General features: G+C 38.4%; 1 protein-coding gene across 1 annotated transcript; it reads right to left on the bottom strand.

Annotated features, from left to right (window-relative positions):
• Positions 1 to 242: 242 nt before the first annotated feature.
• Positions 243 to 16692, bottom strand: LOC139950370 (solute carrier family 35 member F6-like). Its single transcript, XM_071948990.1, has 7 exons — positions 16390 to 16692; positions 13124 to 13269; positions 12638 to 12716; positions 10234 to 10405; positions 8496 to 8708; positions 6106 to 6216; positions 243 to 4884 (listed from the first exon to the last, which is right to left on the bottom strand). The coding sequence occupies exons 2-7, from the start codon at positions 13198 to 13200 to the stop codon at positions 4358 to 4360; spliced, it is 1179 nt and encodes a 392-aa protein (XP_071805091.1). The 5' UTR covers positions 13201 to 13269; positions 16390 to 16692; the 3' UTR covers positions 243 to 4357.
• Positions 16693 to 16709: the final 17 nt, after the last annotated feature.

Genomic DNA, 16709 nt, shown 5'->3' with positions numbered 1-16709 from the left:
TCGTTAGCACCCTCATAACTTTTGTACAACTTTTGATTCAGCTCAATCCAATTCCCCTAAAATAAAGTGTACTCTTCGATGTGAGGAGAGACTAATAATATGTGAAATTTTCATCCATTAAACTAAAAATTAACACATTATTCACTCAATCTGCCAGTGTACATCAGCTGTGGATTCTTTTACCAAAGGACTCAAAAAGCAAAACCAAATAAGTGTTATGCGTACGATCCAGACGCAGGTAATCCTTCTATCAACCTGTAAGGCAGTGGACACTATTGGTAATTACTCAAAATAATTATTAGCATAAAACCTTACTTGGTGACGAGTAATGGGGAGAGGTTGATGGTATAAAACGTTGTTAGAAACGGCTCCCTCTGAATGACAGTTTTTGAGAAAGAAGTAATTTTCTACGAATTTGATTTTGAGACCTCAAGTTTAGAATTTGAAGTCTCGAAATCAACCATCTAAACGCACACAACTTCGTGAGACAAGGGTGTTTTTTCTTCCATTATTATCTCGCAAGTTCGATGACCGATTGAGTGACAATTACCAATAGTGTCCACTGCCTTTAATGTGTTTTATTCCTCACACTGGAAAATATGACAAGAAACTGAACAATTTGCAGTTCTTCAAATTTCAGAAAATACATTTACAACTCAAGTTTTGTCCAGTAAAATTTAACAAGAGAAATATTACTTATTGAATTTTAAAAAGTTGGACTAGAACCTAACATAGGCCTATCGTCACTCCACTACAATTTGAGTTATCTCGCCCTATACGCGATTTTCACACTACTCCGTTCTCCAGGGGATAATGGCTTGGCCTTTCACACTTGGTGTTCGTTTTACCCCTGATCCACCCCAGCAAAAAAGGGTACCCAAGTGCTCAAAGAGTGGGAAAGTGCGCAGGGTAACCATCATGACCGTGGGCTAAAACAACTCCCGGAGTGGCTCAGTTTAAGTTCACAGGGACATAAGCGTAACAGTGAGAAAAGGGCTATAGTAAGATACCTCAGTTGGTAGAGCATTGGCACATTAATCCGGACACTATTTTGACAAAACAAAGAATGTACTTAGGAGAGCAAAACACAGAAATTGTTCTCCTTAATCAACTTGTTAAGCTTACAGAGTTAAGGGAATAAAAGAGTGGTGACTCGATCTTGAACGTTTGTTTAAAACCGGCTGGGTCGTGTCCGAGCGATTAAGGAACGACCCTCCAAAGTTTTAAACGAAGATACAAGACCGAGTCACCACTCTTCTATTCAGATTCATAAATGCCCTTTTTTTTTAAATGTACAAATACTGAAAAGCAAATCCTACTAAAATTAAAGATCTCATGCTCCATTTCGTGAATCCCGTTCAACCACTGTGCATACACACACGCAAACAAATAGTTGTATGTTTGATTAGCAGTGTATTTATTGCATTACGCATATATTACATGTAGCGTCAAGCGTAAAGCTTGCACACTACACCTTGACACATGCAAACAAATAGTTGTATATTTGATTAGCAGTGTATTTATTGCATTACGCATATATTACATGTAGCGTCAAGCGTAAAGCTTGCGCACCACGCCTATGTTTAAACACTTCTTAACGTGTTTATATCACATGTTTAAACACCCCCAAATGACATGCTCTCCACCAAGAGCGAAACTGTCTGTGATATTTATGAATGCAGAAGCTAATCCTGCTATCTTTAAAATTTTAAAACTAAACATGACATTATGCATTTGGAAATTGGTCCAGCAATTTACTTCATATGCAATTCATGTATAAAGTTCATTTAAAAAAAAGGTTCTCACAGCCAAATTCAAAGGCAGAGTCATTAAGTTTTACACCTGGCTCATTCAATTTCGTTTGGAAATCAAAAAAATCCGTGTCACACTAATGTTCAACATTTAAAAAGGAGTGATTCAATTTCAACAGTTAGCATTCACTGGAGAAATAGCATCATTCTAATTAAAGATTGACTATAAATATAAATATAAATTGTAGACTTGCGGGTACGTGTAAAATCTCTTTTGAATGAGTGTTGGCTCTGAAAAGAGTTGGGTTTGGTCTCGACGTTCCTGAGAGTATAGTCTGCTCGTCTTAAAGGAAACGTTGCCTTGGATCGGACGAGTTGGTCTATTAAAAGCGTTTGAAACCGTTTGTTATGAAATGCATATGGTTAGAAAGATGTTTTAAAAGTAGAATTTAATGATCCACACAAGTATCACTCGAAATTGCACGATTTTCCTTTTACGTCGCGAACTATTACGGTCGGCCATTTATGGGAGTCAAAATTTTGACTCTCATAAATGGCCAACCGTGTTAGTCGACAGGGTAAAAAGGGCAATTTTGAGGCATATTTGTGTAGATCATTGTATTCTACTTTTACAATATCTTTCTAACCATATACATTTTACAATAAACGGTTACAGAACGCTTTTCAAAGACCAACTCGACCGATCCAAGGCAACGTGTTCCTTTAAGGAGAAGCTTCGAACACCATTTATCATTCTAATTCGTTACATGTAGGTCACAAACATTGTTAGATTTTGTAAGCCAGCACGGTGCACCAGTAGGCTGGCCAACCATTCTCCTTTTCATCAATTGTGAATACAGCAGAAATTCAACTGGTGAATATGGTGAAAACTAAGTCTTGAATATGTTGAATGCCTTTAAACATGACAAATGAGATATAATTACTTTGGTAAAAGCAAATCAGAATGGGAAAAAACGAGATCATATGAGCACAAAAATAAAATCAGCATAAACGTAGCTCAAGAACAAATCCTATAGTATAGTTCGATCAAATTAGGGAAAATTTGGGCATCTAGTGAAATATAATTCTCCTTTAAATCACACATTTTGTTGACAAATTTTTCAGGAAAACATTTGCTTTGAGAATCGATCAATTATTCAAATGGTTATGGCAGTAAGATTTTCCAACCGATATGAATAAAATGGCTTACATTGCTATAAAAATTACTTTCACAATTTTCTTTCGATCTTGTCCACTACAAATAAAAAAAGTACTAAAGATTCACTATCGTATGAAAGTATTTAATAATTGAATACTTATAATTGATAACTGTTTGAAAAAAATATATGGTGTTCTAATAATATTGATAACAAATAAATTGTCTCTTCCTTTTTAAGGGTTTTCAAATCAATTTGTTTTCTTTGTTACAAAGTTATAAACAAAATGGCGTCTTTCCTAAGATCTTGATTTTTGAACCTGTGTCATGTTGAATAAAAGTACCATTTATTTCAGTAAGTTGATATTAACCATGCCACGGCCTTCTTTTCTCTTCATTATCCTGTTTGTAAGTGTGATGTAATTCCACTGTAAGCCATGCTCAATTCACACAAACTGGCTCCACTGTATATCCAAAGCCCACAGGAGATTGAGTTAGTTTTTCTTTGATCATTTATGCAAGAAAAGTATATTATTTGTCTTTCTTCTGAGACTATTCAGAGTTCTATTCAGTTTCTATCTTAAGAAATGCTTTTGATCAATGAATGAAGTGGATGATTTCCTGTGACAATTGTATGCCAGCTTTGGAGCCAGAACAGCCAAACGTAGACTCAAAGAGAAATAGCCTGGTTGATTTGTTCATGGTAATCAGTACTGATAATCACTATAGCACACACGAGGAACACAACAATGGTGGTAGCATGGTAATGGTCCATGCATGTATGTACACGTTAACAAGCTTTTATTGCTAGAAAGATTTTAAGTTCCTTAATTCATGAACGTTTTTACGGCAGTTAGGACACCTCTGATTCAGGGCACTCCATTAAGACTAATTAATCTGCTAAATGTTTTCGTTGATTGATATACCTCTTGCAAATGATGTCATAACCTAAACTAGCGGCATGAAGCATAAAAAACTCACTACACTGTATAACAGTGTATAACACAGGGGAAAATTGGCTTCCAAAATAGCGCAAACAAGATTGTTACAATGGTGACGTTGGGTTAATTGAGTCAGACATTATACCAGAGCATCAAGAGGAATAGGAAAGTAAATTAGAATGCTAATGGGAGACTTTGAGACGCTGGCGGCAGCAGACATATCGATCCTTTTTTACAGCTCTAAGCAGGGGCACACATGCTCAGTATTGCTGGCATAGGTCTGAGCGCGCGCACTACTGGTGAGAACTGTTAAAAAGGACTATCCAAAAGTCTCCCATTGGACATGTTGGAAGACTGCCACAGTAAAATATGATGTATCAACGTGTTTTGTGTAGCTCGTAAAGAATATGGCGACGCATGGGTTCAAATCCCACCCAAAATAAAACAAAAATCAGTCCAACAGTCCTTTGCAAATATTTCAAGAAACCCATCAAACTTCTACCACGCGCCTAATTAATCGGTAGGTATTTTCCACTTGTCTCGTGATCCTTGAAACCATTTGTACTGTAATTAATATCATTTTCAGCCGGCCTGAGGAGGGGTTCCCGCAGGCTATCTTCCTCTGTGGCTAAAGGAGGTAAGATATTGAACTTCCGTAGCAGCGGGGCGAACACAGCATCGTTGTAGATGAAGGTGCCCAGAATCAAGCTGAAGAAGCCGAGCAACTGCAGCCACTCGAAGTTCTCCCACCTCACGATGAGCGACACAGCCCAGATAACCATGGTGCGCAGACTGTCCAGCACCATCCTCGTGGTGGCGTTCATCTCTTTCGTCACGCTGACCCCGGAGAAGTTGAAGAAGGCGATGGAAACGATTGTGCCGACTGTGCCGACCAGAATGAAAGTGTTGTTCTTGATCTGATAGAAGGCATCGATGGCGTTGTCCAAGACGTGATCCGGTAGTTCACTCAGCTGGCCAGCGTTGATGAAGTAGAAAGGCACAAGAAGAGTAGACAGTATGAAGAACCCAAAGAAACCTGGATTTTATTCAAATAAAATAAATTCTTTAAAGAATGATGTACATGTACAGCAGTTAGTTGTCAGTCATGTTCAGACTTGCAATATTTTAATTGATTCAAAAGTGGCTTGATCCAGACAAAGACAGTTTTAACATCAGTCTTGTACAAGAACTTCATCAGCTTTTTCGTATATTTACAAAAAAAAACACATATTTTATAATTTATTGTGGCCTTTAGGCTGGCAGGACGAGACATTGAACCTTTACTATTACATAATCACTTGTAATACATGTAAGTTTATAACTTTTTAAATTTCGGTCCCAGCTTCGGCTAACGGCACTTTACAAAAACAGAACCTACACGTTGTGCAGCAAAAAAATTCCGGACAGAAACCAGCTACCCTACCTATGCTATACACAGATTAGTGTACGCACAAGAATCATCATTTCTTACAATTTCAGGATTTTTGGGGTACAGAGTTTTCTGAATCAAGTCATTTACAAGTGCCTTTTTTGATGTTGTTGCGTAAAATCTATATTGCTCTATGTGCGTAAAGCTATATTAGACTTCGCAAGCAGTTGTTATTGAAGTATCCCCTAGCAAACGATACACGGTTTTTGCAAGATTAATCAATTGTATGGTCAACTTGTTACAACTTGGAACACGACTTAAGTGGCAGTTATCAAAATATATTCGTAACTTTGTTTTGAGTAAGTACATGTACATGTATCATTGCCCAACTGTACACTCAGAAAAAGTGAAAATGGTGACTGAAGCTCAATTATGTTTATGGTTAGTGTTTACGGGCATTGTCCCCCGAGGATATAAATAATAATAACAAATACTTGTATAGTGCATTTCACAACAATCATATCAATGCGCTTTACATTAGTGCCCTGGTCATCATGGTCATTGGGCAAATAAAATTCCTTTCTCTTTTTCAGCTCCCTGGGGAGTATACAACCTGGGAAATCGTAGCGCTCTAATGGCTTTTTTCATTCACAATATCAACCTCTACACCTACAGGTACCCATTTATACCCCTGGGTGAAGAGAAGCAAATACATTGTTTATTAAAGTATTTTGCTCAAGGACACAAGTGTCAATCGTAATTGCAAAGCTAAGTGGCCCCAGGACCCAAACACACTCCGATGACTTTAATAAACACCAGAACTTGAATTTGATGTTTTTAACCACTCAACCATGACACCCTACAAGTACTTTTGAGGGTTTTACACACCTTCCCAGCCAACGACCTGCAAAGCTGGTATCTTGTGCTTCTTCAGTAACGCTTCCTCCACGACCATCTGAGTTGCTGTGATGATCTGCGCCATGATAATCAACAAATCACCTGCGGGAAGAAAGTTGAGATATTCAGTCAGCTAGAGAAGGCATGACCTTTGCAATTCTAGAGCAGTGTCATACCAACTAGACCACCAAGGTTGCCCGGTAGCTAGAGGCAGTTTGAATCCTATGCTTCAGCAGCGGGTACAACAAACCATGTAATAGATGTTAAATTTGCATCGGGGATAAATACAAAATTTACATTCAAAACACAACCAGATATCAGTGACACAATCCTTCAATCCTTGCAGTACGGATTTACTTCATGTAAATGCGCCTGTGGTAAACTTTATGCCACAATGCATATTGGGAATGAAAAATTAGTCTCGATTAGTGTCGAACTATTTGATGCAAACTAGCCGAGTAGTAAATTTAATTGTAACACGCATTACAAAAATTTTCCGCCTTTTCATTGGTTTAGAGCGCGTCACATGGTACGTCTTACATGTAGTTTTACTAGAAACTCGGCGGCGGTGTAATAGTCGTTTGCCATGTTTAGTCCAAAGACTCTCACATGGCGCGCACAGTACAATGTACCTAGACATCTTTTTTACCCGCCTCAAAGCCCAATATGTGTATCTGAAATGCTCATACGAACGTTACGTGTGCGAGGATGATAAATAGTCTGTTGAGATGTTATAAAACAAATATTGACTACTTTTACTCTTGCTATGGTTAATACTCTTGACTCCCTCTGTGATCCCCACACCGCTGTATTTTCCTAGGGATCACCTCAGGAGTTATAGTGTTAGCCATAGCACTCAAAGCAGTCAATATTTGTATTATAACACACCTCTTGCTTGTTCTGTATTCTGGTTGGCTGCAACACGATCACGTGGGATGAACTACATGTATCCTGGTGTCATGTGTTTTCAGTAGGATAACAGGAAAATTGTTCACAATCAAAAACAAAAAATTTTTTTTTCAAATCATCTATCCAATTTTTTAACAATAACCATTTCACTTCATGGTGTGTTGAAATTTTTAAAGTTTTGGTTTTACTTTGCGAGAGACAGTCCGCCATCAACAGTGCTTATGCATGCACGACATTGGAGCAACGTCATATGTTTTCACACCTTTCATTGGTTGGTATTTTATTGAATATTCAGAAGCTAGTATGGCGTGCAAAATAAATCAAAAATATTATTCAATTACTACTTAACAAATTTAATCACATTTTTGTCCTAAGGCATTATGGCTACTATATTAAAATCCAGAGATACATGTATCATAAGGCATGAAAGTAAAACACCCCACCCTCCTTGATGCACTCACACTTCATAACAATCCTTTTTCCCTCATTTCAGACCAGTAATGTTTGGTTTCAGGAGATAAGAAACCAATCTATGATATTTTCTCTTTAATGTAGACTTAATATTTATTACGCTTATCGGAATTTATTACAGTATGCAGTAAATCAACAACAAAAAATTGTTGTTATTTTCACTTGAAATATTTTAATATTTTCCCCACCTCTGCACACCATAGAATCCCAAATAGTAACCACCTCACGTGATCAATCTAGTGACTAAAGCAGAATGAAACTCAATCTAGCAGATAGTAATTTTGTTTTGAACTTTCGAGGTTGGATGATGTTTCTTTGACTCATTTGAATGTTGGCATAATAATGCACTAGTGATTAGTACCAAAAATCAATCATTTTATAAATGTTTGAGCATAACCAATGACAGCAAACTTTATTCTCAGCATGATTAAGCCTGATGAAAATACAGACCGTGAGTAAACTGCATAGCTTCTGTCACCGGTGCAGCTTGCACAATTTCGCGGTAAACGGGAATCAAAGTTGGGGACCGAAAACATATGAGGGTCGATAACGTATGACGCTACGATAATATAGTCCAGTGGTCGCGCACGCGTGGTTTGCGGGAACTAGTACCCGAGCGGGCACTAGTCTTTAAAAATAGTGCGCGGTTTCAGCGCCCTCTTTTGACTTGAACCGTCAACAGCAACTACAAAACTTCCTTTCTTTTCCAGATTTCTGTTCTTATTTGACATTTAAGACCGAGCTGTGTTATAAAACACCTATTGACTGGCATAATTCGGTAACTAGTGTACAAAATGTATGTCTATTCCCCCTTGGGCCTATGAGTGACCAGAAGAGGGGCCTATTTCCCTCGGCCGTAGGTCCCTCTTCTGGTCATTCAAAGTCCCTCGGGGGGAATAGACGTACACTAGTTACCTCATTGTCAATATGTGTATACTAGACACCCAGACTAACTATACAGGGCACAGCTACATGTAGTGCTAGAATTCTTTGTTAATTACCTGTGATGATACTATTAATATCATGGTCTCCACTCTCTAACTCATCGATGTCCGCTAATCCAACCAGGATTAAGCCCAGTAAAACACACAGCATCCCAAGCCAATGATGAACAAGCAGCTTACGATGGAGGAAGGCTACCGAGAGTAAACCAGTGAAGATCACAACTGCACCGCGCAGCATTTGGAAACTGGAGGCGTATGTAAATGCAAGACCTATGAAAAAGGATTTGGGAACGAAAAATTACAGCTAAGTAATCCGGAGTTTGTTGATTCAAATCCCACTCTAGTCAATTCTTTTTTCAACCCCAAAAATCATTTCAAAATTTACCCAGTCAGTTTCCCTTGTGGTTTATATTGATATCTGAAACAAAAAGTCGCACCCCCTTAAGGTGATCCTCTGGCTGCCGCTTCTCAGGTTGTATCGAAATTTGGGTGTGATCCCTGGCTACACGGCAGTTAACGTTAACGGTTGTATGGCTTCTGACTGGCACCCCCCGTATATCTTTGATATTGACAAAACAGGGACACCGCCAACATAAGGCTAGATAGCTCAGTTGGTAAAGCGCCGTCACGTTAATCTGGAGGTCATTAGTTCGAATCCCACTCTAGTCAGTTATTTTTTCAACCCCAAAAATCTAAGTAAAAAGTGTCTCTTTAATTAGTCTTCACCATGACAATAAATAAGGAATGTTTTTTTACCAAACTCTACATTCTTTTCCAAAAAGTTCTACACTCTCAGTGACGTTTGCCAGCGAGTAAACAAACCAATTGGAACCATTCAACTGCACAGGACCCAGTTTCATAGGGAACAACAAGTGGGTAAGCACAGCAAAATCATGCTCACCAGATGGCTACCAGCCAAAACAAAATGTCACGTTTGTACCATTTGCAACTGGTAATGCTTACTCTTGCTTAGCAGAAAAGTATTATAGATACTGGACACCTTTGGTAATTGTCAAAGACCAGTCTTCTCACTTGGTGGATCTCAACATATATGCATAAAATAACAAACCTGTGGAAATTTGAGCACAATTAGTCATCGAAGTTGTGATATACATGTATTAAATTAAATAAATTAAATTAAAAAAGCCCTTGTCACACGAAATTGTGTTTGTTCAGATGCTTGATGCGAGAACTCAAATTCTAAATCCGAGGTCTCAAAATCAAATTCGCGGTAAATTACTTCTTTCTCACAATGTTTTATACTATCAACCTCTCCCCATTACTCGTTACCAAGTAAAGTTTATGCTAATAATTATTTTCAGTAATTACCAATAGTTTCCACTGCCTTTCAAAGCACCATTGTCTGCTTCAGAACCTTTGAACCATTCTGGTCCAGTAAATATTTTGAGCTACATGCACAAGCCATGTGGTCTTCTGGGTTTTTCCACCAAATTGGAACCCTGAATTGAGCCTGATGCACTACATATAGATAAGTTGCAATAGACGCCATCTTTACGGGCAAATTGCATTTAAGCTTGCAGGCGCGTCAAGCGTTCAGTTTATTAACGCAACCACGCTGTTTACTAACCAATCAGGCAACGAGTTTTGTGAAATCTGCGCGTGCTGCACACCGTTCTCGCGCAAAACATATGGCTATGTGTTCCGCATTGCCCATAAAGATGGCCGATTTACGCCATGGGGAACTATCTATAGACAACAATGACATACCGCCAGCAGTAAACTAGGAAAATAAACTTTGAAACAGAAACTAGACAAAAATGTTTTAATTGCTTACCGATATACATCAAGGAAGTGGCACACATATCACACAAAGCTGGCGGCAACAAAATCAAAGGATTGAATTTCTGCGGCCCAAAATCCTTGTCTGTTTTTCTGTATTTATGGTAGAAGAAAAGCATCTTGAACGCCACGAGACAGGATAGCTCTCCAAGAAACATACAGGAAGCCTTTTGGAAAAGATAGCAAATTTACAATCAAAAAAGTATAATAACTTATTGTTAAGAGTGGGGTGTGTGGCCGAGCTGATAAGAGCACCGTACTCAAGCTCTGGTGCTTCTGTTCATGTCATTAATTCATGTAGCCCACATTGTTGGGCTGATGGCTCTCTTTCATGGTGTAGTTTAATGAAAGGGGGGCCATAACAGGCCAACAAGGTGGGCTCCATTTGTGTCATAAAAAAAAATTAATAAATAAAAAATGTGGGCTACATTTGTGTCATCACATGTTTACCCCCCCCCCCCCCACCCCCCAAAAAAAATTAATAAATAAAAAAAGTGGGCTACATTTGTGTCATCACATGTTTACCCCCCCCCACCCCAAAGGAAACTATGAAATACATTGTTTGGTGTACAGTAAGAGACTTGTAACTTTCACCTGCAGCTTTCACAAGGAACCTTTCAATTTGAAAATGAGTGCACACAAAACCAAACTGAGGGACTGTGCTTTTTACAGCCTTATAAATTTAGTTCAATGATTTAAATGCTATCAATTGGGATCATAAACTTACCATTAAGTTCAGGTTATCTTATTTTTGAAGGGCTGGCCACATACTTTTATAGTGGTCAGATAGAGTGGTCTAAAACCAATAGGGCCTAAATAAATCATCCAAAGAAGTGGCCTACATGTACTTGATGGCAATTTGGCAGAAATGGCTCCAATGTAAACAAGGGTACGGAGGCAATAGCCCGTACAAAAAAGTAGTATTTGACTTTAAGTATAATATATAAAATAAGTACCAAAATAAGTTTACCAACAACATTACCAATCCACATTTAAACAGTATGTTAATATGACTAATTTCCTGCTAGTGTTTGCTTAGCAGTTTCTACATTTCCTTTAAGACAAATCTTTGGACAGGAAATCAAGTTGTATCCTTCAGCTCTTAGTAAATCCAAGATAAAGGACAATCAATCTACAGTTATTTATTTGTTGAGTTGGGTTACAATAGTCCTACCAAGGCCAACTGTACAAAGTAACAAACATTGTGCTCACACAATACACACATTGTGTTTATGTATAGTACGTGTAGGTAATAATTGAGGTTTGTTAAACTCAAAGGGTTGCACATCAAACAATCACTGAATCAAATCCTTATCAACTCTGTTAATGTCCATCTCAGGATTTGCCTAAAACCCAGTAAGTACAATCCAACACAGTGTTCAACATGCATTGCCCCTGATAATTGCATACTATGCTGCCCATTCAAAAGCTACAAAAGGACTTGTAATTTCAATTTCAGAGGTGTAAGTATTATCATAAGCAGAGTTCCTTTTTCTATCCACCAGGAGTGTCTTTCTGACAGATATGGCACACTACAAAAAACTGTCATTGTTATTATCATCGTCATCGACCTATGAGTCAGGACTGACCTTTTGTGACCCTGATTATGATTGAGTGCCACTTTTGCCTATCCAGTACAGATTGATATATATGCAATTGTTTATTGATCTAGTTTCTGGATATATGACAAACGTATTGAGGCTTGTTTTTGTCAATCTTGGTCAATCTTTGAGGCCAAGGTGGGTCTATCTACTCGTTCAAAATCCTTCTTCTTTTCTTTAAAGTAGCTCAAGTTACAATGTACACAACAAATTACCAGAAAGTCTTGTAGCTTACAAACGCGAGCAGGTGATACATGTATGTACTGTAGCTTTTTCCCCCATTGTGCCTAGCTTTGGAACATTCTACCACCTTCACTGAGGGTTTATAGACAGTGCTTTCCTCTTTGGACATTTGCAGGTTTGTGGACATGTTGAGACAAATTGAGAACTCACTCTGTGGCAGTGAAATTAATAAGAAGCCACCTCGATCCACTAAAGCAAATGAAGTACAGTCCCGGCCGATGTATTACATGTACCTTCCGCCCAGGTACTTGTAGAAGAAAATAAGCAGGAATTTTTTTTTCAAATCTACACTTTAAATCTACATTCCAAGTTCCAAATCCTACTCAGGATCAAAGAACAAATACACGTATAGCAAAGCGGTATGTATACAACATGGTGTTTTTGCAAACTGAATATACATTGATGCCTCACAAAGCGATGCCTCAAAACACACAGCATGTGATATAGTTGTTCTGTCTTGACGATGACAGCATGAACTGCTTGTAATCTGTCAGCAAAGGCACTTTATAAATGAATAATAAAATTTATCCCTGATTACTGCTACTAACATCTCACCTGAAAAAACGGATGAAAGAATGCGTGTGGTTCATTGCCATACTTGGGATCTCCAACTGCTGTCTGAACATCCGCCCATCTAGACAGGAGACAATAGAAGATTACACATGTACATTACGAGAGTGAACACTTAAACACTATAATACTACAATGTCCTTATGAACAGTGTAGTGCTAAAAATCACAGGGGCATATCAAAGCACACAGTAGTTATATTTCCTGCGAGGCATGTGGAGCTTTAATGTCTTTGAAGTATGAGGCGACGGGACCTACAGCTTTACATCCTATCCGAATCTGATTTAGCCCCAGTCATGTCAATTGTCAGTATCAGAATTAAAAGTATGCACCTTTTACCATGTTTACTTGGTAACAAAAACCAAACTGTTACACCTAGCCCCCCCCCCCACCCCACCTCAACTCACAATTTTCAAACCAACCTAAAGCCTACATGGATGTACATTATTACATACATGTATGGACAACTTACTTTGTGCTGAGTGTGTTGATTGAGCCAGTCACAAGCATCATACCAGCTAAAAAGAATTGATATGGAGTCCAACCCATGCTGACTGATAATGATGCAACGAATACCCGATGCAACACACACTGCCTTACTTTACAACAAGTCTGTCTCTGTAAAAAAAGATATAAAGCACATTATAGCAACAACTGAACAATCTTTAGAATAGGCATCGATAGACCAGCGAATCAACTTGGTCCCAAGTCAATTTGGTCCCAAGTCAACTCGGTCCCAAGTCAACTCGGTCCCAAGTCACCTCGGTCCCAAGTCAACTCGGTCCCAAGTCAACTCGGTCCCAAGTCAACTCGGTCCCAAGTCAACTCAGTCCCAAGTCAACTCGGTCCCAAGTCAACTCGGTTCGTATGATTGTTGGTCGGAAAGTTATTTGAATCGGAAAAACAAATTATGTCCTTTGACATTGTCAGTTTGTACAATGTACATGAAACGAGATAAGTGTGCACCCCAATGTCCAGGGTATATCCGATGTCTTCAATAGCGTCCCACTTGTTTCTGTTACATGTTATACATAACATACATGTGTTTGTTTCACTTTTGAATATTAATTGTGTTGATGAGCGGATAAATGTCAACTGAAAAACAATTAGTTCAAATGTTTCTTTGCTTTCAACTAGACCAAGACTATTGGATTTTATATATGGCTCTCAACAATCAACATTAATTGACAAACATTAACAATTGAATCCTCTTTGATTTCTTGGGGAAAAAAAACGATGTTTATTTTATCAACAATTTTCTCGAAAAACACATATGCAATAAATAATATAAAATAAAGTCTGATTTCTAATAATTAGACCATGAGAAAAACAATGTTTGGTTAATCTGGTCCTTGCTCTATGGTTAAAAATAATAATAAACAAAACTTCTATCTAACTTCTTTTATACATATATAGGATTTGAGGCATTGCATGGTGGGGTATAAATATATATTGGTTTGCGGTAACACCATGTGTGTATATCTACTTGCCAGGTAGAGTTGTTCTTAGGGAACTGTCTTGCTTTATTCTACTGCCGTGGAGTAGAAAATCGGAGGTTCGGGAGACTTCTCAGTTCTGAAAAGAACTGTCCTGCTTTATAACTATTACCAGGGCGGATGGTATAGAAATTTGACTGGACTACTACTTTAGCTTATAGGATCGTAATAACTGCACTGCCGCGGAGTCAGTTCGGAATTGGTCTCAACGTTTCGACTAGCTTGCTCTAGTCATCGTCAGGTGACGAATAAAGCAAGACAGTTCCCTAAGAACAACTCTACCTGGCAAGTAGATATACACACATGGTGTTACCGCAAACCAATATATTCTTTTATACACATAATAAAACAAATTTTAAAAATTAAAAAACTTGGCCTACCAATAAAATACTAAAAATAAAACAAAGGTTGGTTGAAAACAATAAGTAAGTAAACTTACACAAACATAGTATTATCTATCTAAGTAACTTACACGAAACAGTACCAATCAATAAAATAATTTACCAAACATTAAGGTTGGTCAAAGGACCAATTTTACTTGGGACCGAGTCGACTTGGGACCGCGTTGACTCACTTGGGACCGAGTTGACTTGGGACCGAGTTAAATTGGGACCGAGTTGACTGGGACCGAGTTGACTGGGACCGAGTTGGCTTGGGACCAAGTAGACCGGTTCGCGGCTCATAGATCATACATGTTGCTATTATTTCTTGGGAGCCGAAAATTTTAAAAAATAGCCTAGTTTTAAATAAGGGAATAAAAGGGTAGCGACAAGTTCTTACACGGCCAGTTAAAGCCAGCATGGTCGAATTGTCGCGCACGGCAACAACCCTGCAAGGTTTTAAATGGACGTTTAAAAATGAGTCACTACTCTTTTATTCCCATTCATAAATGCCCTTTTGTTAAAAAACGTTAAAGTCACCTGGAAGTGGTATTTTGTCATAATAAAGCTTTTGTCACTAAAATATGTGTTTTGATGAGTAGAATATGAATAAACAAGGTTTTGAAAAATTAGTTTCCATGTTATTTACAAATTTGAAAATAATCCCGACCCGAGAGGGCACTGTTCGTGACGTCAATCGAGGCAATGAATCGCATGCAGTGCCAGAACAAGATAGCGACGCTTGGCGCAAGCTAAAAACATGCCCTCAAAGTTGAAACAATCCCTGATTTTTTTCACGTAAGGAAAATGCTCCTTTAGGCATGTTAGGTTCGTTACGTCTTTCAGGTACCTTCTTCGACTTCCACACTAGCTGGAAAAATTGTAAGGATGACGTCATGTTTTAGAAAAGAACTTTTCTCTTCATGTCAAAATGTGTAGTATTTTCCGGATTCTCTAAGTACAACGGCTCAAAGTGTTTGCTGCACAGCGCTGGAAAAGACGTCGACCGGACCACTTTGCAAACTGACCCGATCTTTAGTTGTTTTGCTGCATCCACCTGGTCGACATTGCCGGGAAAATGCAAGAAAGAAACTTTTTCGAAACGTAAAACTCACCACTAGAACTTTAATGTACTTGCAAGTACGTGTGATCGATGTTAGATCGAGGCAAAGTCTTCCTCGATTGACGTCACAAAAGGGGTAGGCGGAGTCATCCCCGCATAACTTTATTTAGTTTTTTAAACATATAAATCGTTAAAAACAATTACTCAAAAAATTATTTTATTGTTCAGAAACATACATGTATACTCTACTGTTTGAAGAAAAAAAATTATATTTCCAGGTGACTTTAAAAAATTACAATTGGAGGCCTACAGACACTTTGACAATTGAAAATTTGAGGTTTGAAATATTGTTTTCAAAAACTTTGTGTAGAGTCTATTGCGCGTGGGTTATGTGTACGTGCGCGCATGTAGCGCTTAGAAATAGGGGATAACTTTCCGTATGGCGCCACCACTTTTTCACTCATTTTTACAAAAAGGGATATATCAATCAGCTAAATTAGATACTATATTATTTTATTTCGAATGAAAAAGTGGTGGCGCCAAACGGAAACTTTTCCGAAATAGGTTACGCGCGCGCGCTTAGAAGTAGATTACGCGCTATTACTAATACTGTAATAGTAATATGATTATGAATTGCGTTCTGCGTGATAATCTTGCGCGCCTGACACACGCGCGGAAGCCAGCCGGTTATAAAAACTGGTCATTATCAACCGTTTAAACACCCCCACATGATGCACTCTCCACCAATAGGAGTGGAGAAACTGTCTGGGGTATTTATGAATAGGTTTCATTCACTCACCTCAGTCAGGCCTCAGTTCAGAAACTCAACTCAGTCAGTAAGCAGTGCCCCACGTCACGTCAGGGTCCACTCCGGCAGGGAGGAATCACGCTCACTTTTCAATCTTCTTTCTTGTTGTTCGTTGTACTTATTTGCTAAAACAAACTCACTTACTTACCGTAGAAGGACATACACTATGTCACGTGTGACAGACAAGACAATGGTAGGATTTCGACACAACACAAATTAGTCTAGATTGTAGATATGACCATGACCGATATGACTTGACTGTAACTTTTTACACTAGACATAACGTGACCTACACTACCCACACGGTCCAA

The sequence above is a fragment of the Asterias amurensis genome, chromosome 18 (assembly GCF_032118995.1).
Source record: "Asterias amurensis chromosome 18, ASM3211899v1".
In the NCBI taxonomy this organism is placed as follows: Eukaryota; Metazoa; Echinodermata; class Asteroidea; order Forcipulatida; family Asteriidae; genus Asterias; species Asterias amurensis.
Note: the sequence above shows the minus strand (reverse complement) of the source record. Positions and strands in the feature narration are given on the sequence as shown.

Coding starts and splice junctions, on each gene's coding strand:
- LOC139950370 (XM_071948990.1), bottom strand. CDS start 13,200: ATGGGTTGGACTCCATATCAATTCTTTTTAGCTGGTATGATGCTTGTG. Junction 12,717..13,123: donor ATCAACACACTCAGCACAAA/GTAAGTTGTCCA, acceptor TCTCCTGTCTAG/ATGGGCGGATGTTCAGACAG. Junction 10,406..12,637: donor TCTTTCATCCGTTTTTTCAG/GTGAGATGTTAG, acceptor CTTTTCCAAAAG/GCTTCCTGTATGTTTCTTGG.